This window comes from Lepisosteus platostomus, chromosome 17 (assembly GCF_059453375.1).
Source record: "Lepisosteus platostomus isolate fLepPlt1 chromosome 17, fLepPlt1.hap1, whole genome shotgun sequence".
NCBI lineage: Eukaryota > Metazoa > Chordata > Actinopteri > Semionotiformes > Lepisosteidae > Lepisosteus > Lepisosteus platostomus.
Genome location: NC_142627.1, coordinates 25940750 through 25967772, shown reverse-complemented (window position 1 = coordinate 25967772; position 27023 = coordinate 25940750). Strand labels below are relative to the sequence as shown.

General features: G+C 36.7%; 2 protein-coding genes across 5 annotated transcripts in view; one reads left to right on the top strand and one right to left on the bottom strand.

The window, feature by feature from the left end:
• The window catches only part of col9a1b (collagen, type IX, alpha 1b), a 40807-nt gene extending 21520 nt beyond the window's left edge, over window positions 1-19287 (top strand). Inside the window, exons 25-39 of the mRNA XM_088610763.1 lie at window positions 1316-1369; window positions 1471-1524; window positions 1900-1944; window positions 2666-2719; window positions 2808-2861; window positions 5785-5838; window positions 7647-7718; window positions 9864-9899; window positions 10520-10564; window positions 10721-10753; window positions 12869-13015; window positions 13356-13410; window positions 15518-15706; window positions 17504-17581; window positions 18236-19287. Of these exons, the coding sequence (XP_088466889.1) occupies window positions 1316-1369; window positions 1471-1524; window positions 1900-1944; window positions 2666-2719; window positions 2808-2861; window positions 5785-5838; window positions 7647-7718; window positions 9864-9899; window positions 10520-10564; window positions 10721-10753; window positions 12869-13015; window positions 13356-13410; window positions 15518-15706; window positions 17504-17581; window positions 18236-18432 (1167 nt within the window). The 3' untranslated portion in view covers window positions 18433-19287. The remainder of the gene's footprint in view (window positions 1-1315; window positions 1370-1470; window positions 1525-1899; window positions 1945-2665; window positions 2720-2807; window positions 2862-5784; window positions 5839-7646; window positions 7719-9863; window positions 9900-10519; window positions 10565-10720; window positions 10754-12868; window positions 13016-13355; window positions 13411-15517; window positions 15707-17503; window positions 17582-18235) is intronic.
• Window positions 19288-19669: 382 nt separating this feature from the next.
• Window positions 19670-27023, bottom strand: part of col19a1 (collagen, type XIX, alpha 1) — a 112753-nt gene continuing 105399 nt past the window's right edge. For all 4 annotated transcript variants that reach the window (XM_088610762.1, XM_088610759.1, XM_088610761.1 and 1 more), the window contains one exon: window positions 19670-25607. In XM_088610762.1, the coding sequence (XP_088466888.1) occupies window positions 25480-25607 (128 nt within the window). In that variant the 3' untranslated portion in view covers window positions 19670-25479. The remainder of the gene's footprint in view (window positions 25608-27023) is intronic.

Genomic DNA, 27023 nt, shown 5'->3' with positions numbered 1-27023 from the left:
GAATAGCCCTGGTCTAGACTTTGTGTAAAACACTATGAAGTAAGATGTCGTAAATTACTGACATTTGGTTTGTATGTTGTAATTGATGCTGAAGAATTTGGTAGAGCTTAACTGAGGGAACAAGTGATTTAATAACTTACCACCAAGACTAAAGGTTTTGCAAAAGGGGTGGTTTTTCAGAGAGGCACATTTAACACTGTGTATTTCATGAGAATAAATATATATTGCATATAGCACTTTACTGTACATAAACAAAATTAACCATATTCTTAACTTTAGTTTCTGCTACAGAAACTCACACTTATTCTACGCAACATGTCTACTATTTTATAGTCAGTCTCATTTAAATATGTTGACCAAACCGTACACTTTGGAGCATTAATATGGAAAAGGAAGTTTTCCTTTTTGAATGAAGAGTTATTAAAGTGCTTCATTTTAGTCACATGGTAATAAGAACATAAGAAAGTTTCCAAACTAGAGGAGGCCATTCAGCCCAGATTCTACCACTGAATTCACCATGATATTAAATCCTACTCTTTCATGCAATATCTTTACTTGTGTGTAAAGACAATTTAACACCACATTATCATCACCACTTTATCATTGTCCCTATGCGGTCAGACCATTGATCCCGGTCCTAGTTATGTTATAGGGGAAAAGAAAATGTATTTCTGACAAGTTGCCTAACTATATATGAAACAAAGAACAATGTAGCATTTGAAATAAAAATAAATATACATTGTAAAATAAAAAATGATAATTTCTTGATTATTTAAATTTCGTATTATACCAATGATTTAATTGCACAGTGAAATTTGTAAAGGCCCATTAACTGCTATCATGGATAACATGTAGTTTAACCTACGTAGGCATTTAGTTCAATTTATTTAGACTTTTTGATATTAAGATAGAGATATAAAAATAGATTCATCATAATATGATTAAGATATAAAGTATTATGATTTACCTAAAAGAAATGGAGGACGAGTTCAACACAGAATAAATCATCATCTGATTTGTCTCAGTTTGCTGGTTTGCCGGCAAACTCTACAGAGACATTAAACGTTTTGAGTCTCATCTCTGTTCTCAGAAAATAGGTATGTCTGATGTGCTATTTGATGTATTGTGGAGATCCCAGGGTGGCTGTACAGAATTACATTTAAATTTTTAATTGGAACTGTAATCAAGGCAGGTACATGAACATAGAGAGACAATGAGTATAGACAAGGAATGAATTATATAGCCTATCATGAATTTTGCCTGTGACTCCCAATCCTGTTCTATTTGACAGATCTTTTATTTCTGTTTAAATTAGGGATTACCAGGAGTGGATGGTCGTGAAGGGATTCCTGGACTGCCAGGGACAAAGGTATATTAAGACTCTTTAGGGGAGCTGTTCATTTTTGTTATTGTTAATTCTAAGTCAGTGACGCAGAGGACCCAACTCAGGCTTTTGAACTTCCTGTCTAGGGCAATCCTGGAAAACCAGGAGCTCCAGGAGAAGCTGGCCTGCAGGGTCTTCTCGTGAGTATGGCTCATCAAAACCACCATATTTTAAGATCTTAAGAACTGCCATCATCAGAGTAAACCTTGTACAAGTCCTCATGGAACAACACGAGACACTTGTTTGAGGTCTCAAACATTTATATAAAGTTGTACACTCTTTGGATTCCAAAACTAAGATTTATTCTTCATGTTTGTGATCAGATTCAGTACACAGACACACTAATTGTCTGGATGAAGTGTGCTGAGCTTGGCTTTGTCTAAAATGACTGCAGATCAAAACAGTCAAAACCCATCTGTCACAATTATAGATTTATCAGCTAACAGTCAAAATAAATTGTTAAAACAATACTTCAGTAAAAACAACTAATTTATATGTTTCTGTGTCCTTAATAGGGCTTGCCTGGTGCACCTGGACCAAAAGGTGTTAGTGGTGAGAAGGTATGTCTTGTATTTGTAGTTATTTTTACTAACTACCCAATTGCTGCAACATTATAAAGAAAACCTGCCTTTGCTTTGTTACATTTGGATCAAATCAATCAGAGCTCAAATATAAGTTCTTAAAATGAACTGCAGTACTTTGGCAGACAGGTGAGGTACTATTCTTTCTGAACTTTTTAATTTCTGCCACTGAAAGGTGTATCTGGCCAAAAAGTTACATTACTGTAAGTTACATCTTCAATATAAAGTGAAAATGAGGGCTAGAAACATCTATTCAACAATGAGATAAGATGGAGCAGCCTGGCAAGAAAAACTAAAAAAGAAAGGTGGAACATTTCTAAGAGTGATTTGATTCCATTTTACTATTATACATTATAAAACATTATATGAAGGTTTTGCAGATTCAATAGGAAACTTCAGATCTTTGCACAGAGAAAATATACATTATTATACACAGTAATTCATGGTAAAATTGTGTAAGTCTGTAGGAAACAGACCTCTTGCCTTAACCATTCTCATACACTGAACTGTCCATTTAGAAACACAGCAACTGATTTTCACTGTGCCTTACAGAACTAAGACACATAATTTATCTGTTACGAGCTAAGAAAAAGGTTTTTCTGTTTAGAATGTAAATGTAAACTGGGCAAAGAATGTTTATCATTTTACTGAATGTTGCACTCAAATCAATCACCTGCTAATGACTGTGTTCTTGTCTCAGGGCAATGCTGGCGACCCAGGCTTAATTGGCACTATGGGATCTTCTGGCAAAACAGTAAGCTGGACGAAGATTATTTATTCATGTTGCTGTTAAAGTCCTTATGTCAGGATGGCAGGGGGACTCATGGTGCTGTTCTTTGCAGGGGGAACGAGGAGAGCAAGGCGAAGTCGGCCCTGTTGGACCAAGAGGTGGGCCAGTGAGTATGTTTTTATTCCTGTCACCGAATAATTCATTTCCAGGATAATGGATCAACTTCAGCATGCTTAAACAGGCCACATTATCATCAGCCGTTAAAATTTTTATAATCAAGCAATATGAGTAGCTGAGCAGAGCCTTTCACCTACAGAATGGAAAGGTGTGATGTATTAGAACTACTGCACACTAAATTTATGTCCAGAAAATGGAAACATGCACATAATAATTGTATATCTTATTGTGGGCAACACAATAGGATGGCAATTAGTGCTGACAGCTTACAGATCTTGGGATCTGGGTTTGATTTCATCTTAGAACACTGTATGGAGTCTACTTTTCTCCAGGTGCTAAGGTTTCCTCCCATAGTCTGAAGACATGCTTGACAGCTATGAATGTCCCTCTTATTGTGTATAAGTGAATGTGTGTGTATGTGCCATACAGTGGACTGTTGTCCTGTCCGGGGTGTGTCCTGCTCCCACTCACTCACGGCAACACTCAAACATAAAGCAGAGGCTGACACTGGCCAGATGGGTCTCCTGTTGAATGGGTGTACTGGCAGATCAGAAATATTACACATTCATCTTTCTCCCACTTTAAATTGAAACAAGGCTGGTTTTTTTGCGACTTAATTTTAATTGTGTTTTTCCATCTTTCCATGCACAAGCCCACCCACAAAAACAACAAGTAACAAAGGTTTCTGAGACATTCTCAGGTGCAGGTGGTTGTGGGAACCCTACCGCAAATTCTTGTATGTCTAAATTTTACTACAGATATAAAAATCACCCCATTCAAGACAATATTATTACAATTAAAACAAACAAAAAAACTTTCACTTACAATTAATTAATTAAACCAATTAATTTGTGAAAGAAGCTGGTTAATTGATATTTACTGTATAATATAAAAATCAATTAACACAAATGGAAACTGAAAGATGTATTCATCAGCTAAGCAACTAATAAAGTGCCAAAATATTTCTGAGAAATAGCTAATAAAATATTTTTAACAATATTTACTTTAATTACATGATAACAAGGTGTGTGGCAGCCCATTGAAGGCTGTTAGGATATAGAGGTAATTTGCTAATAAGTACCTGTGATAGCATATCCTGAATATGTGAAATCACTAGATGTTACTTCCTTCTGAACACATTTTTAAACTGGATTTTGGTGTCTTAAAACAATATACATATTAGTACATGAACACAGATATTATGTCTAGGCTATATTTTAAATAATTTTAATTTTCTGGTGGACGTTCTTTTTAATGAAGATGAACTAATATAATTAGTAGTTAGTAGTTAATAGTTATAGTTAAATAGTAAAAAAGCATCTAATTATTCCCATTATTATGAAAAGTTAAAAACGATGTACCCGGTGCAATCTAATTGTAATCCCTGCTGAGCGTCTGAAGCTCAGACCTTATTACGGGACATTTTTTAAGGATTCAGACTTATTGAGTGAAGCAGTAAGCTGCTGAAGAATGTTTCTCATCACTAGCACAAGGACTCAAAGCCATTTATTTAATTGAAAATTTGACTTCTGAAGTTGGACATGAATCCTGCTATTAAAAATTACAATTCAGAAAAAAAAGTATTTTTATAAAGATAATAGTAATAAATAATAAAATGTCAATACTTTTTATTATTAAAGGTTTGTAGGAATATAAACAAATGCAAGCTGGTATTGTATCTAGCTGCGTATGTTTTAGCATTGAACATTATTCAGCTCTTTTGTTGAAATCATGATGGATCCTACACTGCATACATTGAAAATAGAAAAACAAATGTTAAATTCTAAATTAAAATATAAATAAATTGATCAGCTCTCTGAACAAATCAGTAACTTAAGGAATTGTCAGCAACTGCTAGAAAATATGCATGAAAACTGATTTTAATTAGTAAACTTAATTCTCAGAGGGTTTGACACAACATCACGTTGGTCTTAATGGAAATATGGAATACAAATGCAAATAAAGTAAAATATTTTGTTACACATTTTGTTACAAATTTGTATACAAAAAATGAAATCAGAAAACTTTGACATATTTATATAAAACACATATATTGAAAAGAGGCTCCAGTTCCTTTGTGACCCTGACTGGATGAAGTGGTTAAAAAATGGACGGATGTATCCAGAAAATGTTGATCCGTCTATGTGGCCTCTGGATAGGTTCTGGATTTCTCTACGAACTCATAGATGTAGTGATGGATTCAAATTTAAATTGATTAGATAATCTACTATTAAGTTGTTTAAACATAAGTTATTTCTCTTAGTAAATATTCTTAATAAGTAGTTCTGGTGGGTAGCTACGTCAGCATGTGTAGGCTGCAAAGGAACAAGTAATAGGTTTATTCCATGTTTAAACAAAGAAGAAAGAAAACACAATGTTTCGGCTCTGGAGCACCTGAAGAGGCTCCACAGCCGAAACGTTGTGTTTTCTTTCTTCTTTGTTTCAGCATGGAATAAACCTATTACTTGTTATTTCTTAATATGTATGCATGCCATACTTAGGTTAGAACCATACCTAGGTTGAAATAAGTTAAAAGATTACTGTGGATCCAAAATGAGCCCTTTTCAGAAGAAAATGTGGGGCTTGGTTATTTCTAAGATATTTTCTCTGTACAATATGGACTCTTTCTGCACTGAAATCACTAAAACAGCTCTCAGTGCCTCGGGAGGCTTTCTGTGAAGAAGTCTTCCTCATGTGAGTCGATCTCCTGCAGGTGAGGAGGAAGGTGTGAGCTCAGCACTGTGACAGAGGTGCTGTGTGTGACAGCTGAGTGCTTCTGCCTCTGAGCTTCGAGTGCTGTGCCTTGCTGGTTTGAACCTTACAGACTCAATAATCGTAGCATTTGCAGGGAAACCGACATGTTGGAGGCAAACACAGTCCTAACACTGATGTTCTTTTGTGTTGTTTTCCAGGGTGATAGAGGAGAACAGGGCCCCCCTGGTCCTCCAGGAAAACCAGGCCCCCGTGTGAGTGAAAACAATCTCGCTATTCAGCATTTGCTGTGCCTTTCTCCATAGTTGCTGTATTCACGGAGCCATGCTGGGTCTGAGTTCAAGGAATGCTTCCATGAACAGATTAAATATTTGTCTGTTCAACACTTGTTGCAAATTCGAATCCTTATCATTAAACCCCTTTGTGGCTATGAACAATAATTAAATAAGCGGCAGATTATAAATATTAATGAATCCCAGTGTAACATCAATTCAACACAAGTTTTTAATGATCACAAAAACATTAATGTTAAATTAAATGTATTAAAAAGTAATAATGTTAACTTTATTACATATACAGTACCTGTCTCAGTGACAAGGGGGAAGAGAACTACATTTATGCTGATCGGTCTAGAGATGTGAAAGTATTGCCCAGTACAAAAGACTCTGGAGACACAGGCTAACAGACATGGGATGATTTTCATTAATAGATTAAATTATCTCCCAGAAAATGCAGTTGTGGTGACATTGCACCTTTTTCAGGACAGTGGACAGGACAGCCAGACCCAACAGGCTAAAAGGATAGGAGGTTATGTGATTGCTTGGAGTCATGATCAGGCTGAGTTGCTGATTTGTTCAAATTGACAAGAAACTTGACAAGGAAACTGTGCCATGTGGAATAATGTAGCCTTTTACTGTCAGTGTTTTAATAAGCTATGATGCCAACATAGACAAGGCTCTAAAATAATAAAAATAAAAAAGTAGTATCAAACTACTTTTTTTGTACTGCCCCTGGGAGTCCTGTGTGTCTCAAGAGAGAAAGCACTTGCTCAGTCTGTTGCTTCATTAGACAGCTCTGACTGATATTCCCCACGTGGTGGCACAGAATTGGCCAAGGGGCACTGCTTTTGGCTTGAATTGGCATCTTTACCCTGCTGCTTTACTGATTACCTGTGAGCTTGAACTACTGTCCTGTGAATGTGTATCATCACTCCTCCTTTCAGTGCCTATCCTCCTGTAAGCAACCATGCAGCAGGAGGGCAGGTGTGGGAGGAGTGTGTACAGAGGCTGTAATTCGCCTGTTCAGTGCAGGGATTGCAGCTAAAAGATTAAAATCAGTGATTCAAAAATGAAGAAAAAGAAAATAAAAAAGGGTGCAGCTGTAGTCAATAAACCCATAAAACTAATCTTTGTCTATCCCATTCTTAATAATATCTGATGCCACTGTTATTCAAGCTAGCTTACAGCCTTTTTACAGCACACTCAACAAGTATCTCTTCCACTGCACTGTCAAAGTAAAAAAATAGGAGTGAATAAATGAAAAAAGGATGCTAAACCATAAGAAACAATCTTAAAAACATTTTTTTCATTATATTCAAGTATCTTTGTAATTTTCACTAGTTTTCTGAACTAAATGAAAAGCACTTAAAAAATTCCTTTAGTTTAGATGTTAGACGTTATTGTGTATTCATAGCAAATATTAAATTTTTTGTGGGGGAGGTAGAGGGATCACCTCAGAGTCTGAGCTGCAGCAGGAGCCACAGGGGAGTAGAATGAATGGTCTCTTGTTGTATCTGGCCGGAGAGTATTGACACAGTAACAGGAGAATCCCAGCATGAGTGCCTGGGTTGAAAGAGCTCTCTGTTAGCAAGGAATCTGAAAGTCCGTGAGTGCTGATCACAGGAGAGGAGAGAAGAAAGAGAGGACAGATACATTGCCTACAGAATTACCCTGTGTAACATAGTTTTAAGGTTGTAAGCACAGCCAAAATTGGCAAAGTAAAAATCTGTTTTTCCTGTGAATTCTGTGGGATTTCTATGTGCTAACTAACACGTTGTTTTCAGGGTCCTAAAGGTGACCTTGGTTTGCCAGGGCTGCCCGGTCCAGCTGGCCTACCTGGAGTTAAAGGAGACAGGGTAAGTACTTTCTAGGCAGGTTTAGCTCCAGTTACATCACCTATGGAAATTACCTTATTTTTTCACTTTTTAGAACATAGCCCTCTTTACTATTTGCTATTTACTCTGAATTTTTTTTTGGCTATATAACAAAGGTGGCTCATTTGTAAAATAAAGCAATTAATTCCCAAAGATGTTTGGAGAAGGTCTACCATTCATCAACATGCATTTGATATGCATTTTACTTAAAAAGGGAATCTATTTTTTTATTTTGGTTTGCAGTTATGTTCCCTCACTGAACAGCCAAGCAAGCAACAGAATCTGTGCAGAAAGGCTAGGCCAGTTTTATAAGGTCGGGAGAATATTATTGCTGTAATGGACTCGTAAGTCAGAAATAGTCTGAAGTGTTTTGTTGAATAGCATGGCTCCAAATTGCATCCAAATGACAAATCAATACATTTATATGTTGTCCAAGACAATGCACTTTTTTCTTTCTGAAATCATCATTATATATTTTCATTATATTGCAGTACATCCAGCAGTGAAAAGGGTATATTTCAAAAGATGATACAGGTCTTAAAAAAGTCAACTCTAGCTGAAAGTGTCTCCTAGCTTCTTTCACAACCTACAGTACCCCTCAACAGTCACTGATTTTACATGGTCTTTATGCAGATTTTGTGAAAAAACATAAAAATGTAGGAACCAACTAACTGATTTCACTTGGGGAGAACTGTAATTCTGTACTTTTGTATTAAATGTGCTTTGTTTCAATAGAAAGATAAAAAAGGACCATGGGATTCTAAACCATAGTGCAGCATGCACTTTTATATGATACTTCATATCCGAAAAGAGAGCAGAAAATACAGTACAGTATGTCTTTATTGATTTGGTTCCTTTGAGATAACTAGTATCAATTTTAAAACTTTAAACCAATTTAAGTACTTAAGGAGATAAAATCCATGGGAAAGTTAGTGGAAAATAATTATACAATATCATTAATCTGAATGTAGAAAATGTCTCCTGGCTCAAATCCTGTTTAAAGGATTACAAATTTCTGGTCAGGTTATGGACACATTAATGAGTCAATAGTGCCATCTGTGGGTGAGAGGAGCACTATTGGAGCACAGAGGGGATCTGTTTCTAAACTCTAAAGCCCTGCACAAAAAGCACTGTTGTTTTCTTGTAAAATATAGGATGTGAATTCATATCCAAAAAGAGGTGTTGACTAAATAAATAAGCAACTTTACAACTTCTTGAAAACTTGAGAATATTCAGAAAGGAAAAAAATACAAAAAACTCAATGAACACCAGGATACAGTAATAATAATAATAATAATTGCTTACACTTAGCACTTTTTTGGGCATTTCACTAATAGTGCTTTACAGGTAGTAGGGACTCCCTTCCACCACCACCTACTGTATGTGCTGGGCTCTGTACTCTTTCCTCTTAAACAGAGCTTTCAGGCCAGTGCCTCAATATACAGTAGCCATCAGGGGCACTGTGCTTTAGAAAGTTCCCTCCTTCAGATGAGTTGTTAAACCAAGGGTTTGGCTACTTAGTCATTAAACATTCCATGCCACTGTGCATAACAATAGGGCTATTAATCTCCACATGATTTGTTATATAGTGCTAGTACAGAACAGCTGCTGTGAGTCACGTAGGTAGCTCCCCACCCTTAAATGGGTTCCATGTAAAGACTTTGGGATAACAAGCACTTTATAAATACAATTAATATAGTTATGTTTATTATAACACCTTTCACGTAATAAGGAAGATTAGTATTCTCTATTATTTAGAATGTGGTTGTCGAACATGTCTAATACAAATTTCACTCATAATTTCACTAAATCCACTTCATCATTTGATAATTCACTTCACAAAATAAAAGATTTAAAGCAAAAAAGCATCCATAGTAAAAATCTGTTGCATGTATTTATTATACAACAGGAGACATCAACACATAGCCAATTTAAAAAGAAGATTAAAGATGATTGTTTTCTTTTAAAAAATGAGTGGTTTTAATTTTGTTTTCAAAATGTGTTCTCTGAAAAATAGCTGTTAAAATGTTTTAAATTAATGTTGAATAAATAAAGTGTTTTGTTTAGGTTTTTTTATTGCCAAATTAAAAATAGTCTCCTGTGCTGCTCATGTTTGTTTTGTTGTAGGGTGCTGTGGGTCAAACTGGTCCTAAAGGAGAACAAGTAAGTCAGCCTACTGCCAAACAAACACAGTGTCTCTTACTGATCCACTTTCTCTGGGCTTACCTGTGGGCAGAGAGTAAGGTGAGACAGGTCTCAGGCCTATCTCTGGGCTTACCTGTGGGCAGGGCTTGTGGTGAGACAGGCGTCAGGTCTGTCTCTGGGCTTACCTGTGGGCAGGGAGGATGGTGAGACAGTTGTCAGGTCTGTCTCTGGGCTTACCTGTGGGCAGGGAGGGTGGCGAGACAGGCGTCAGGTCTGTCTCTGGGCTTACCTGTGGGCAGGGAGGGTGGTGAGACAGGCGTCAGGTCTGTCTCTGGGCTTACCTGTGGGCAGGGAGGATGGTGAGACAGGTGTCAGGCCTGTCTCTGGGCTTACCTGTGATCAGGGAGTGTGGTCAGACAGTTGTCAGGTCTGTCTCTGGGCTTACCTGTGGGCAGGGAGGGTGGTGAGACAGGTGTGTGAGATCTCTGTCTCTCCTCTGGAGGGGAGGTCAGGGGAAACATAGGTCTGGGTTGTCTCTTTCATCATTGTGTACTTTACTCACACAAGGGAAGACTGTATATGAAATGGGGCATAAACTACCTGATGTATTTAACATTTTTTCCATCTATATTTTATAGGGAGATCCAGGTGCAGAGGGCACACCAGGAGAGAAGGGAGAACAAGTGAGTCTGAATAAAAGCTGAAAACCTTCAGCTGAAACTTTTACATTAAAATGTCACTTTGTGGAAAAGAGGTAACAAGAATCTAAAACTCACAGTTGATTGGTTAACAAAGGTAACAAACTTCACTAAACTAAACTTCAAATATTATTCTTACAGGGTGACCAAGGAGAACCTGGACCTAAAGGATCAGTAAGTTTTCTAAAAACTTTTTAAAATTAATAATACATAAATAGTGTCTCCTGTACAATATGCCTCCTTTCAAGGCTAAGAGTATAGAACTTATTTGAAAAGAATTTGACCATATAATCACCAAAATAACTATTTGGTAAACTTTTATTAATGTCAAAATCCAGAGAATGTATCAACTTCTTGCTCATAATATGTTGCTTTAAAAGCTACAAGTTACCGGTATTATATTAACATTGCACCTGTTCTTATATCTCATTGTGCCTCCACGTGTATGTATCATACCAGATATATCGTAACGTATTTTAACATTATTGTACCCTGATCACACAGAAAATAAATTGCCAATTCCTGAAATTTCCAAAAAAATGTATTGCATATTTAAATTGCATTTCTTAATATGACAACATAGAAAATAAACACGATACTCATGGCCAATGCATTTAATTAAAAATGTATATGCTGGTTTTAAAAAATCACAGAAAATGGAAACAAAATTACAGATAAAAAAAGCATTTTAGGTTTTCTGTTTAAGCCTTGCCACATGTCAAAATGACCACATTAATTACAATTTAGTGTCAGTGTAATTGATATGCGTTACTGGACTTTTTAAACCTTATTTTGTAAATCGCAGTGAGATTTTAAATGTTTAGGATTGGATTTTATTAGTAATAATAATGACATCTAGTGGTAAATCTGGGAATTGGTGGTGCGCTGACCTAGGTCCTTACTTAGCCAAAGCAAAAAGTGTATACAGTACATACCATAAATAACTATTCCCAAATATACTAATAAGTGTCTATTACACACTAAAGTGTCTATTGTTTAAACCCCCAAGATGAGATATTTCTTTCATATGAAAGTACTATAAGTAAAATATATGCTACATGTGAAATATTTCAGCATGTAAATTTAAACATGTACAGTATAGTGATATTGTAGAAATTGAAGTAGGGAGCTGCGTCAGCATGGTAGGCTGCAAAGTAACAGAAAAGAGGTTTATTCCCTGCTGAAAGGAAAAGAAAAGAGACACAACATTTCGGCTGTGGAGCCTTCTTCAGATGTGAAAATGTTGTGTCTCTCAGCACTTTCAGCAGGAAATAAACCTTTACCTGTTCTATTGTCTGTGATATGTCACAAATTATTAAATTAAATCTTTAAAGGCAGGGATCAATGAAATGGGGGGGGGGTATTTTTTAAGAAGCATAAGGTTAGAGAAAAGGAGGAGAGTTATTAATCTGCACTAAAATCATTGTGTTAAAGATATTCTTCCCTTTATCATCAAAGTTTCACCATGGCACTGGATGACACGAATAATGAAATAATGAAAAATCACCAGTGTCCACTCCCATTGTCTGCCCACTGTCAAGGGCAATATATTTGCATTTATCAGACAGGAGAGCACTCCATCCCACCATTCAGATCCTCTGGACAGTTTAGAAGAAAAATGTAGTGTCTTCACTGTCAACATGACCCTTGGGTGGCTTCTGATTGTGTAGATCATTTTCATGCAAGTAATGAGCTAGACGATTGTACAAAGAATCAGTCCCATTTGTCATCGTGAGACAGCTTGGTCACCTCTGTCTTCCAGGCTGTGGTCGGTGCCTTACAGAACCAGTTTACTGGTTTCCCTGTAATATCATGCTGGGAGATTAAGCAAAAGTGCACATCATATTGTTATATGTTATGGGGGTCAGTTTTAACATGGAAAACAATAATGAAAAATCTTCAGTTTACCCAATACAGCAAATGAAAATGTGTTTTCTGAGTGTCTACCTTCTTTCCATGAGAACTGTCCCTGAAGAAGGTAAATATTGTTACCTGGTCTGTAGAGAAAACCTTAGAAAAATTTTTTCAATTGTGAAGTGTTCTTAAATAGATTATACCCTGTACTCACAAGAAATTATTTATCCTCCTCTCTTGTCAGCCATACTGCTCAGAATGTTTGATTCAGATCAAATCAAACTCACAAACCCTGCCAGAAGCTCACGCCTCTGTGCTGGACTGTCACAGAGCCCCAGAGTGGTAGCTGTGATACAAACCTTATCCTGGTTTTCACGGTGTTCTTGTGTTTCTGATCATGTCGCTGACTTGTGTCCAAATCTGAATCTGGTTTAGACTGGCAGTCCTGGGGAACCGGGCAATCGCGGACCCGAAGGAAGTCGAGGGCAGCCTGGAGTCGAGGGCCCCCCTGGCTCTCCGGGCCCTCGGGGAATGCAGGGAGACCGCGGTGTGCCTGGCCTGCCGGGGTCCCAGGGGCCAGCGGTAGGTCCTCTCCACACAGGGCCCTGCCGCGGTGTGAGCGGACAGCAGCTCCTCTTCATGATCAGTACACTTGGCAAGAGCGCACTCAGTCACTGGGATGGAAAACAACAGACATCTAACATCTGTAAAACAATTGTAATAGAAACGGGAAAAGAGACTCACGACAAGGATTTAGAAATGATAGATCTTTTTCAGCAGTTTCGGATTTATTAAAAAGTAACATTGAATTCCAGGGTCAACCAACTATTGCAGTGGTTCTATGGCTTTCTTTCCATAACCTGGTTGTAACGAGTCATAAATGGACCATGATCTGCTTCCTAAAGTACTTGTGTTTCACCAGGGTAAAGAGCCAAGTGACCAGCATATAAGACAAGTCTGCATGCGCGTGATGCAGGGTAAGTTCAGTGTTAAAATGTTTGTTCTGATGGTCCAGAGATCATTTGGGTTGTTTTAGATCTGGACCTCAAGGACCTGGCATGACAGATCATACCCCTCTTATTAGGTACAGTGTAGGAAACATGACTCAAGGATTTAATGTGCTATGCTGGTTCTCCCTGTACTGATTGTACAAAATATGAGTAGACATGGCCTTTTTATTTTAGATATACACAAAATACTGTAAAAAGCCTCTGTATCTAAAGGGTTTCTAGAAAATCGCTCATTTAAGCACTTTAACTGCTGTGCTGCATTTAGCATTTTACAATCTCTTTCCCCCTGGCAAAATTCCTAAAGAGCACTACCATGTCAGATTAAGATTGAGTGCTTGATTTACATTCATCTCCCTGCTGTATTAATGTAACACTGTATCAAAGCACAGCAAAAAACGTACGTTTCAACATTTGTATTTGAGTGGAAAGGTGGTTAGGGTTTTTTGTATATAACTGGAAGGTTGTTAGTTCACACTGTGTGGACTGTTTGTGCTTTTCATGCCTTGAGCAAAGTACTCTACTGAGATAAAGATTAAGATAATTAGAGATAGCCCCAGTTGATGATCCATAAATGGCTACATTAGTCAAATAAATTCATTAGAACAAAGAACAAAATATACATGTCAAAGTTATTCTGAAGAAAAGAAACTATTCTGTATGGAGTTTTGTACTTGTTACAAATCAGGCTTCAAAAGGAGCAACAACAAGCTCTTTCATTTTTGAGGACTGTTTTTCTGTAGAACATTCTGAACACTCTGTCATATAATAAGCATAGGTTTCATGCACTTCATGTTTCATTCAAAAGGAATAGACATGTTTTTGTTTAACTTATGTAACAGTACATAGAACAGATTGATATTTACCTGTTCTTGTATTTGACGTTCATGTTTGAAACATGAAAAAAGAACACAGTATGTATAATGATACCTAAAAAACAAAAAACAAAAAAACCAACAGCCAAAGAAAAAACAGCGCAGACTTGCTTGTGACTTTTTAAAGTCTGTTTGTTAAAATACAAATAGTCAATCTATGATAAAAGTAATCTCATTTTTTGGATGTGTGAAACGGAATAGCTAAAATATGAATGTTCATGTTTTGTACTATTGTTACAGTATGTATTACAGTATATTTAGTGTAGAAAATATTACAGAATGTTGTTTGCAGAACATGACTGGCTTCTTCATTTGAATTGTATACAATTCAAAATCACACTTTATTTACAAATACCCAGTTAAACTGTAAAATGTACATCTCATTTATGGAATGGAGTCACTTCTGATTATAAAAAGTACTACTCTGATTCAAAATAAGTGATGTTTGAACTGCTTTTTGAATTGATGAAATGCAATGAAGTCACTCACAAGGACTCTTAGGAGCATTGAGATTCACAGACATTACACACTCAATGCATCTTGAATTTTACACACAATACGTACATGATTTTCATATATAGGATAATGTGGAGTTTAATACAATTCTAAAAGAAAAACAAGGACTCTTAGGAGCATTGAGATTCACAGACATTACACACTCAATGCATCTTGAATTTTACACACAATACGTACATGATTTTCATATATAGGATAATGTGGAGTTTAATACAATTCTAAAAGAAGATTTGTCAAGCCTAAAAAGGCAGTCTACTACACCCAAATGTAAAAAGTTTTAATGCAAATTTAAATGAAAAAATCAAATTAATAATGGTAAAGAACACATAAACACTGTGGTGTGTTCCAGACAGCAGCAGCAAAGTGTTGTATAAATAATTAATGTAGGTAGTTTTTTAAAGATTCTGCTTTACTATTATTTCTACATTATAATAATAATTATTATTAATATTATATATTATTATTAATACTGTGTGTGTATTTGATAAACCTTTATACAAAACATTTGATTCATGCTAACTTTGCAAATCCAGTGCAGAACAGACTGAAGACGATTTACAGGTTACAATTTATTGTCTTCATTTGTATCAGTTTTCATAACTGATTTAAACAATGGAGTGACAGTTGTGAAGTTGTGAAGGTTTATAGTCCAGTTCTCACCTGTTTTCTTCCTTTTCATGCCACAGAGCAGCTGGCTCAGCTGGCGGCCAGTCTGCGCAGGCCTGAGTCTGGGGCTGCTGGCCTGCCTGGCCGGCCTGGGCCTCCCGGTCCTCCTGGTTCCCCTGGAGACAGCGGCTTTCCTGGGCAAGCTGGAGCTCGAGGATTACCAGGCCTTAAGGGGCCTCCAGGCCTCATCGGCCTCAAGGGACCCAAAGGTAAGGTTCATATATGGAAACTGTTATTTCTGTTGTCATTTAATTAGATTAATGGTGATTTCGTGAAAAACACATTCTTACATGGGTTTAACTAGCATTGTGTTTGGAATATAAAGAACTTGCAGGAGGGGTTGTGTGTGGAAGAAGCTTGAGAAAAAACTGGAAGAACTGTGCAATAAGCCCTCTGTCCTTTGGAGCCATTGTGAGTTTTTGTGTGTACAGATCCCTAGAATATGCTTAGCCAAGGGTGGGGTCTGTCCCACACTAAAACAAAACACAATTCATAGCTTGGGCTGAGAAATGGCTGCTAGTATATCTGACAAAGCAGGTGAACAATAAGTATTTATCTGTAGTCATTTTAAGATAAACAAGATAAATATACAGTATTTGGTCTTTTCCCTGAAATGAAAATTGTTCTTAACATTCTGGAAATGCCTGTGATAATGCTCTTCCAAGTGGAAGATTCCAAGTGGGGTCAAAAACACACTGTGGGTTTACAGTAAATGAACAAGGGCAAGCGGTCAGCATTTGTAATCCAAAGGCAGTCAAAACCTGAGGACAAAGTACAACAGTACTGAAGAGAAATGGATATTCGTTGGCAGAAAACAAAAAGTCCAAGTTAGTTCAAGGTCAGGGAAACACAACAAGCAGAACAGGGAAACCAAGGAATCTTAGGTCAAGCAACCGCAGTCGAAACACAGAGATGAGCTGAATGCTGAGACAAGCTAAGGTTAACTACATCTGAGCATCCGAGCAGTGCACTGGTGGATCTTAAACAGCCCTGAGCTGCAAATGCGAAGGATGGATCTTCTTCCACAGCAGCCGGTAGTAGGCTGATTAGTGGGTCCACCTGTGGGATTAGGACTACTGGTGGAATACTGCAGACAGACTTTTAGACACATGAAACCCCTTAGAGATAACAAATTTGGAGAAAAATCCTTTTTGGTGATGCTGATATTCAATACAATACAGGAAGTTAGCATGTTTGGAAGAGGCAGTGTCCTGGTTTTCCTACATCTCCACACTGCTTTAGCTCCTGGTGGCTGCTGCCTTTTTCTACTCAGAGGTCTTACCTTGCAACAGCAGTAGCAATCAGGGAGTGCACTAGAACTACTGCATTGTGCTAATCTAATATCAAAACCATGAACCTTTTAGTGCATTAGTGCAGTGGGTCCTCCCATATGGCCTTCAGTTTGCAGCATATTACTTGTACACCATTTTCTTAACTTTGAGAGTGCTCAGAATTGCTCTAGCTGACACAGTGAATAAGATATTAAATACTAAATGTTAACATGTATCCTAAAAGGCATCTTAAATTAAAATAATGATGTATTAATATAATTCAGTACAACATGGATGTACTGTCTAGAGAGAAACTGATGTAAAGGTACTTTACAACAGCAAAAAGCCACCTCAGGGAAATATAAAAATAAATCCAGATGCAAATGAGGAAGGTTTTCCTAAGTTGAGGGAACTTGAAACTAAATGGTCTACTGCAACAGTTTGAGTGAGTGAGTTACAGGTAAGGATAACACCCTAAATAAAGAGGACAGGATATGTAAAGCTTAGTGTAATAACAAAACAATTTAAATGTGAGGTAAAGAACATCCTTACCCCTGTATTGCACTGTATTATTCCTGTGTAATACAGAGGTGCCTCTGGTATTACCAGGTGGCATTTACTGGTATTCACAAACAGGTGTGGAAGTAACTGAATCAGCTTGTTATATCACTTAGTGCAAATGGCAATGGAGTGTTTGCTAATTTCAGACTGTCTATGAATATCTGTCATGTGCAGGTGAAATGGGAGACAAAGGAGAGAGAGGAGTCACGGTCCGAGGGCCTAAAGGGTTGCCTGGGCCTCCTGGCCTGCCAGGTGAGTAATTCCCATTACACTGTGTGACCCGACAGTAACTCTGGACCAAACACAGGGTGTAGGAGCATTGACTGGTTGGACCTCTACAGCAATACACTGGACTTGCATGTCTTAAAAACAGTCTGAATCCAATGAGTGCAGCTCAAATTTTACCATCTGTCTTTTCTACCACAAATCTGTCACCAAAGACAGAAGGGAATTATGGAAGTTGTGCACATACACAGTACAAAGTGATAACAGGCTATGCGATATTCCATCAATTTCAATAGGTCAGGAAACAAGTGCAGCTGCTGTTGGGTTCAATTTGATCATGTGGCGTTTCAACTTTCATTGATAAAATGATACAGAGACATACTGAAACACTTTGAACACTTAAGAGAACACTTTAGTAATTTGTTTTTTGTCATGGGATTAGGCTGCACTTACTGTATGTGTACGAAATACTATAAATGTAAGCCTCAAGCATTTTCATGTGCTACATATCCGAGACCCAGATGTAACTGAACACACTCAAGAGTCATGTCCATTTATTTGTGTTTGGCTAGAATTTATTTGGCTAGAATTTATAGCATTAAGTTGGCAGCTCTTCACCTTGCAGAGTGTATTCTGTGCCAAGAAACCTGGTGTAGACACCTTACGGCCTTCTGATTGCAGGTGAGCCAGGGAGACCCGGCTACGGCCGGGACGGGCGTGATGGCGAGAGGGGTCCACCCGGGCTACCTGGACAGCCTGGCATTCCTGGGCCTCCCGGTCCTGCTGGTCCCAACGGCTACTGCGACCCGTCAGCCTGCAACCTGCAAGCCATTGCGGCACCACAGTCTCTGAAGGACTCCAACATGAAGGGACCCTGAGCTGGTCCCTGAGCCGACGGCTGCGGCCGACCTGCAGTACGGTCCCGAGAACTGAAAGAGAGACAGAGAGCTCTCCCACACGGATTTCACAAAGACAAACTGCCCGTCTTTAACACTGTAATATTTCTTAACACTTAAATTTCTTCCTTTAATGTGATGGTACTCCATAAGCGTTGATTTTTTTTTAACTTTCAAAACATTTTTTTTACAAAATGATCCCAATAATTTAAATTCCAGTTCTGAGAATGCCCCCGTTTCCAGTGCTTGTGTGGACCCTATGCTAAAATGTGCAGTCAGTTATTAGTGAAATACCAAAGAAGAAATGTGACTTACCTCAGCTGTAATTTTTGCCTTCTGTGTACTGTATAATAAAGGTCCCTAGAAGCAAACTGAATTCTTTTTAGACAAAGTGAATTTCATTTTGTCATGTGTATGTACCATATTGTATACTACAGCTAACAACCAGAGACCTGACAGCATTATTACTCTGTACAGAAATGAAATGCAGACTACCCATGTAAAAAGGAAAATGAGCAACACAGATGTATGGGAATCTCTGTAAATTTGTGATTTCTGGATCTATTCCAATTACATTTAATGCCAAATGACTTTCTTAAGGTTCGGTGATTATTTTCTTTAACATCTTTTCTCAGCAGCTCATCAGAAAATGTCAGCCTCTGTTCAGAGTCCTGTGTGGCACTAGCATGCTGGGAATACAGTAATCCACTTTTATCAGATATGTTTAGGAATTATCCAGAAGTTAAGTTTTATAATGATATTATTTATTATACAAAGGTCTAACGAAACATTTATGGCTGTACAAAAGCAGAAACAATAAACACAAATTTTAATAAAGTTTTGCATGTCTTTGTATGAATGGCACATTCATAATAAAGGTAGGCAGTTGTGGATGTGTGTACATTTTAACTTTGCCCTAACTTTGTTTCGGCGATTCTTAAACTGTCAGAACCAAGTCCCACAAATTACATGGGACTTCTAAACAGAGAACCATAATCAGCATTTTACTTTGTATTCTTTCAAGATCCCTGAAGACAGAGTTGCTACTTCAGAAAAAATGTGTGGTTGTCATGGGGATATGTAATCATATCAAATCAATAATTAAAAGTAAATCTTAATATTCCACTCTGTTTGGTTTGGTTACTCTTGACTGAAGTATAGCCATATAGACCGTTACCATCATGGACATATTACTAAAGAAAACTCATTAATGCACAAGTTGTGTATTGGATCATGTTTAATTTATTTGTGTTCAACCATGGCTGTAAAATGAATACATGTCATAAAAACAAATAAATAAAAAGTGAACTTAAGAACAGTTGCATACTTTTCAAATGAACCTCAGCTTTCATTGCATAAAGTTTACCATAAGCTTAAAAATCAACTGTCACAATGGACTAAAATCACAGTGTAAATGAAATGCATGTTAATGTATCTGTAAAGTTATATAAATAAAATGTTGTATAAAATACTTCAGTTATAGCTTAAAATAAAAGAATCCTCCATTGAGGTAGATCAATAATACACTTTTCCGACCAACATCTCAATATGCATGTTGAGCAAACAGTACATAAGTGTTATGTGATTAACAAAAAAAATAACTTTTTTAATACAGTTTACGTAAAAGTGAGGAAAAATATACAGGCCTTAAAATCCTGTTTTTTGGAGTTACAATAAACTTTGCCTACAAAAAGCTAAAATGTGAAACAAAAATGATAACACTGGAAGCATCTTAAAGTTTAAAATGAGCAAGCAACAGCATTGTATTTGATGTACTATCATAATCATGGTTGTTTGGCATAGTCAAAATATGCAAACACTTCCCTCAACATCAGCACAATGAAGAGTCCAGAGCAAACACAATACTGAAAGAAGGTGAGATGATAAGGACATCGTCGTAGCCAAGATTCAGACCACTGGAGCTGGATGAGCCCAATTCTTTATTCACTCACTACAGGACACTTCTTCTGCAGCTTTTAACCATCATGCTTTCATCCCTTTGAATACATTATGATCCCAGCCAAATATTATGATTGTTTTGATAGATATTCTCAATATTCCCAAAATGCTTTTGAAATAGCTTGTCCAGACACACGTGGTCTGAGTCTTGGCTGTGATACATGTCAGAGTACAACTGGTTGGGTGACACTAGTGCTGTGGGTGGCCTTGAGTGTACTGCAGTTAGTGATTTGGCTGGTGTGAATCGGCTGGCTTTATTCAAAGCGAGTTACAGTTGCACCCATCTATACAACAGAGCATTTAACAGGTCACACACGTCACACTGACATTGCAGGAGCAGCAACCCCTGTGCCTTGGAACTGTGAAATGACAGTGCTGTAAGTGACACTACTGTGGAGGCAGTGAAGCTCTTTGTGTGAGACAGGAAATAGTGTCATGACTCATGGATTGGAAGAGAATGTGCAGGACCTACAAGGCAAGTTGATCAGTGATTGGCAATTCTGAAGTTGTGAAGCATAAAAATTATATAAAACATTATCTGAATTTAATTTAAGAAAGAAATGCTTAAATATACGATGGATTTCAAAATTGACATCGTCAAAATTTTGAGGCACTTCTCAGAACAGCAACACTCAGGAAATTAGTTTTTTTCTGATCAAACAGTATTCATTAACTTGCAGTGCAAAAGCTGAATATATTTCAGATTCTAGTCTTACATTACAGGAATCTTGTTTGGGTGTTCTTGGCAGAACATAGATGAACTGATAACACAAGCAGGATTCAGAGCATGAGATCTTGCAAAATAAAACACTCAAAGTCTTGCTATGAATTGAGCTGTAATGCTCATGTTTACAGTTAATACATTACATGAGACTTTTTATTGTGGGGTCACAGGGGTAATTATTCTTAATTAAACCACTCATTATGTGGTACTACATATATCACCATCAATGGAGGATAATGAATAATTGAAGATAGGCAAACAATTCAGTATCTCTTTTGTATTACATTCTTTATCTAAAAGGGTTGTCATCTTAAATGTCATTTCATACTGGACAGCATGAACAGCTGGAATGGCATGTGCTTTAATAATAAATTTAACTTTGCGCATCTGAGATAAAAAATGCTATACCACTATTTCCTACTCAAACATAAATACAATATTTTTGTTTCATATAACGACTTCATGTTATGTGGAGTATCCAAGGTCTTATTTAACTCTTTACATCCATATCCAGAAAAGAGGATTTTGATAGTGATAAACAACAAATACTGTAATTCAGAGCCAGCAGATTAGTAATCCATGTTCTGTAGAATGATCTTGAAGCTTCAAAAATAGTACAGATGTTGCATGAATCAGAATACTGTAGATGTTCCAGCACGGTCATTTAATTTCCTTAGCTTTGTTAATGTTCTTAAAACTGTTGCTGTTTCAATAACATTTTTTAAAATATCCGTGTTAAAACTAAACACCCTTAACAATCATCACTTACATCACACAGGTCACAAAGAATCCATAAACATTGACTAAAAATCTTGTATGAAATAAAGGCCTTTGCTAAACCAATTCAGTCTGTATTGTCAAAGTGTATCACTCAGAGTCAAACAATTCCTACAACAAATCAGAACAGGCTGCTTAGAGTGCTGCCCACAAGAGAAAGATCCAGTCTGTTAATAAAGACAGCATCACCAGCCGTTTGAGGGAAAATCTTATCTTCCACTCTGTTTTACAGCATGCAAAAAAGATGCAAAATCTGAATCTCTGACTTAACAAAGAACATCTTTGAACATTGTCATGACATAATCTGTCACTTACAGGGATTCAGAGAGCATTCAGTTATGTATTTTCCAGCATAAGTAATGATTTTAAGTATGATATTAAATACAAAGGCTATTGCTTAAAACTGACCACAAGAGGTCCTTTTCTGGCAACATTTTGGGTTTGTTTGTGAAACTATGAAGATAATACAAAAGAGAACAGTAGCAACACTGTGATCTCGTAAAAATCCCCTTTGGACAAAAGGCTGCGACTTCTTTTGCAAAATATATAGAGTTTTCGGGACAATTTGTAATCAGCTATTGAAATTATCCTTTTTGTAATCATATTATATATTGTCTGTCTTACAGTAAAATTCCAAAGTATTGGGAAACCTCATTTGTGAAAAGAAAACCAGTAGTTTAGTTCTGCAGGTGACCTGTGAACTGTACAATGTTCTGATTAAAGCAATCGAAAAGGATGCAGTAAAAGTATGTTTGTAAATTAAAACTCTCTACCTCCTTTCACACTTTTTGGGGGTAAATGTACAGGGGATGAACAAAAGAATAGAAACACCTACAGTAGCACAAAATGACTTGTATTATGAAGTAACTAAATTAAATCTATGACTTTGAAATTTGTGACTGTGTCAGTCACATAAATGGCAAAATCATTTAAATTGTCAACGGGAACAGTGTCAAACATGATGCCATCACACACCAAACATGAAGTGAAAACAGCACTAGGAAAGAGGAGGAATAGTGGTTGCAAGTCAAAGCTCAACGACAGGGAAAAAACAGAATCTTAAGAGGATAGTTGTCAGCAGCACTAATGAGCTGTAAAGAAACCTGGACTTTTGAGTAGTGGAAGAAATTACTATGGTCAAAAGAGTTGTCTTTACTCTTTTTCCTACATCTGGATGGGTTTGTGTTTGGCGAAACCCAAATGAAGCCTTCAACTGACACTGCTTGTTCCCAACTGTTAAACATGGTGGTGGATTAATTACAGTATAGGCACCATCTTGTTTGGGTCCGATTACTACTCTGCCCGATATGACCCGATATCTCATTGGCCAATATCTAGAAACAGTGCAAGACTTGTATTACAATATTCCAAGATGAATTGAAGCTGTTCTAAAGGGCAAGGGCAGCCCAAATCCTTATGAGTTAAAAAATATTCATATTTTTCTTGGTGGTTTCATTTTTTTGTTCACCCCCTGCATCATCTAAACATTCTAAATTATATAAATAGTAGTTTTCATCTTATCACTGTGCTGACGTAAAACTAGGGTAAAGTTTTGTTATTCCTTTAAACATTGAAAATGTTCTCGATGTTAGGCCTTGATTGTACTTCATTTACATGTATTACTACTGAACATATGAAGAAGTAACAATAAATAGCTTGCATGTATATTAAACAAAAGATAGTGCCCCTTTCTTTTTTATTACCAAGTAAACTACAAAGTGCAAATTACTTCCCATAGTGTACAGTAATCTGCAAACCATGGCGATTCACCAGCTAACAAATGCAGTGTATCTAAACTTCAAACAAACAAACCCAAAGCTACAGTATGTTATCGTTTTCAGGACATTTTCACAGATACAGTTATAGTATTTAAAATGTAATATAATGAGAAAGTCATAAGAGTGTTGCTCCAAAAAGAAATCAATCACACTGAAATTGCACCAAATGAATATTCTGAACATCTGGAAATATCAATTGGTTGCACTTCAATAACTATAGACTTAACACAAACAAAACAAAAGTTTTCCAATTTTAACAGACCTCTTAAAATGAAAGAATACAGCACTGGGCTTAAGGCGTTTCCATGTTAAAGCATTGAAATTAGCAAAAAGCTCCTGTCATTATCAGATTAAACTAATTTACATCTATGGCTGGTTGCTTATTCACTTTAAAGAGTTGCAGTTAAAACATTTAATTAGTCATTTCTAACATTTGAAAGATTCAATGTATTTAATTAATTCAATAAAATTGTATAATATGTGAACTAATTTAAAATATCTTTGTTATCTCCCATCAGTCCAAGTTTTACACAATTCCATTTCAGGGAAAGTTGGTGGAAAAAAAGGTAATTCCAACCTTAAGACTAGTGAGCAAATATTATCTTGTCAAACATGTATGTGTGATAATGCAAAAAATAATTAAATGTACCATTTATGTTGTTTAAAAAACTAAAAATACCTTCCTCAACTTCTTTTTTCAATAATCTTACAACAAGTTTCAAGTACATTATTCAAATGGAAGAAAAAAAAATGAAACTGTAAATGATTACCCATAGGATTTTCATCTTTTTCAATCAGAAATATCAAAATATACATATAGCACCAGTATAACGGTAGTATGTACAGTCCTTATACAAACAATCAGTAATGTACTGTAATGTCATTGTAGTGAGATTTACCTATGAGCACAACAAGAGCCACACCAATGATGTCTACTCTTATTTGGGTACAGAGTAATTGAAAAACATATTTTTACACTGAGTGACTACACAACAGGTCTCCCTAGTGTTTATGGTCTATTATATACTACAAGCACAAATATATACTGTAGAGCTTGTAATGCCATGCAATACTCCTGTCCAGCAAGTGATGAAATGAATGCATAGTTTCCAAGCATCAAGGCTGTCTGGAACAGTGCTCCCATCCCGAATAAACAATGTCAAAATATTTACACCAAGAATTTCTCAAGCTTTCTTTTCAGGCAGAACAGCTTCAGAGCAGTTCAATTAAGGCATAACAAACTACATTACTCTCTCTGCACAGCTAACATTTTAAATTGCTTTACGAGTACAAATCGCATTCTCCTGTTTCATCTTTTTTTGCAGCTCTAAGTCTTGTGCAAAGTACAGAGAAAATGTAAATTATTCAACGCGCCTTAGCTTAGACCTTTTGTCCTTTGAAAACATTGGAAAAAAAACAGAAAAAGAGGCAGGCTGACACTGCAGGTTAAGGTGGTTAAAATTAAGACATTACCAATGAAAGCTAATTAGCTCTTACAAAAAAAATTATTTTCAAATGTCTGTTTTGTAATGTACACACTCATGCATGGAATGCATTCTGGGGGCAAAAGGGCTTCAAGAAGAACTACAGTAAGAAACACAATAAGAATATAAACACGTTTTATAACGTCATTATTTCTAAAAATAACTTTCTGACCTCAGCTCCAATGTTACACAAACACATTACTTAAACTCTAAAGATAATGAAGAGGACCTCTGTAACAGTGCCTCCGGGCTGCGGTGCCTCAGTGCTCATTGATCATTAAATAATCAGGGCAGCTCCACTTGCCTCCTAGCCGCTCCGCCGGGAACTGGATAAGGAATAGTAACAATCGCTAGGGTCACATCTTCCCTGGGGACCTGGAGGGCCAGCGGGGCCAGGTAATCCTGGAGGTCCTGGCTGACCTGTTCCAGGCAAACCTAGAGAAGAGAGGGGTGTGTTTCTCAGTGCATTCAAGCCACAGTCACCGCGTTGCTCAGAAAGTACCCTGGCATCCCACACAAGTCTCGCCACAGTGATATGAAGAGGATCAAACTCTTTCATTTTCATTTATCTATTACAATTGCAATCAGTTTTACCGAATCCTCATACACTGGTATTAAATAGACTTATAGATATGTTGCTGTACTTTTCAGAATAAATGAAATTTGACAAAGAAATCTGAAAAGACACAAAAGATGAAGATTCATCAAGCAGTCTGTCATTTTATATAATGATGAACCTATCCTGATTACTCCATACTTAGGAACTGCTTCTTGTATATCCTGGTCTGAGCTCCAATGTGATTTTGCTATTACATTCAGTATAGTTGAATTGACACACTTTATTTCAACACAGAATAGACATTAATCCTCTATCCCAGAAACAGCTTTCACAGAATATGCAGTAACATCAAATATGTAATTGTTCATATACTTTGATGGTGAGATAATTTACCGTACTTACAACAATCCCCCAGGAACAGGTAGCTGGAAAGCAAAAGCTACCTAAATTGCATATATTCTTGCCACTTCTAAAAAAATATTAATAGACAAAATCAAAGATCTGATACTTTGATTTTACACCCTGCCAGTCTTGGGGAGAAAGGGTTCTCTTTGTTTCTGGGGAGTGGATCCAGGTCTCTCAATAGTCTTGCCGGTGGTAGGGAGGTGTATGATGTTTAATTCAACAGGCAAATAAGGTTCTCATTTACCTAGTATGCACTGAAAGAATATTTGGACAGATCTACAGCTTAGCAAGTCTCAGTTTTTTCTGCAGGTCTAGGATTAATTTTAATTTGTTGATAGTTGTAAAAAATCTAGTCTTTAAACACATAGAACATTATTTCTCACTAGATTGTTTTTTATACAGATGTGTTCAGTACTTCATGTCAGCTGCAGCTTGGCAATCAATCACACTGCACAACCACCTGACACAAAACTAGAAAAAAACATGACAAAAAATATTTTTATTCAGACAGAAAATCAACAATAACTACATAAATTGCTGCTGTCAGCACTCTAGATTTGTATTATAGATTTGCTGTAGTTGAAATTCAATGGCCATTATTTTTATTATGATCCATTACAAGTTTTTTTGGATGCTGCTTTTTTTTTAGTAATTCAGTCACTTTCTAAGAATGAGATGAGATGAGAAATATAAAGGTATAGTGTACTTAACATTTTAATGTTAGCTTGCCCAGCTAAGAAAATGAAATCCCTGGCTGTAAGGTTGATAATTAACTTGTAAAGAATGAACTAGGGAGGCAGGTGCAAGGGTGAAGATGAAGTGGAGGGCTAAGGGTATGAGAAATGGTTACAAGAGGTGCTCAGAAGGCAAAATATTTAGACCTAAAA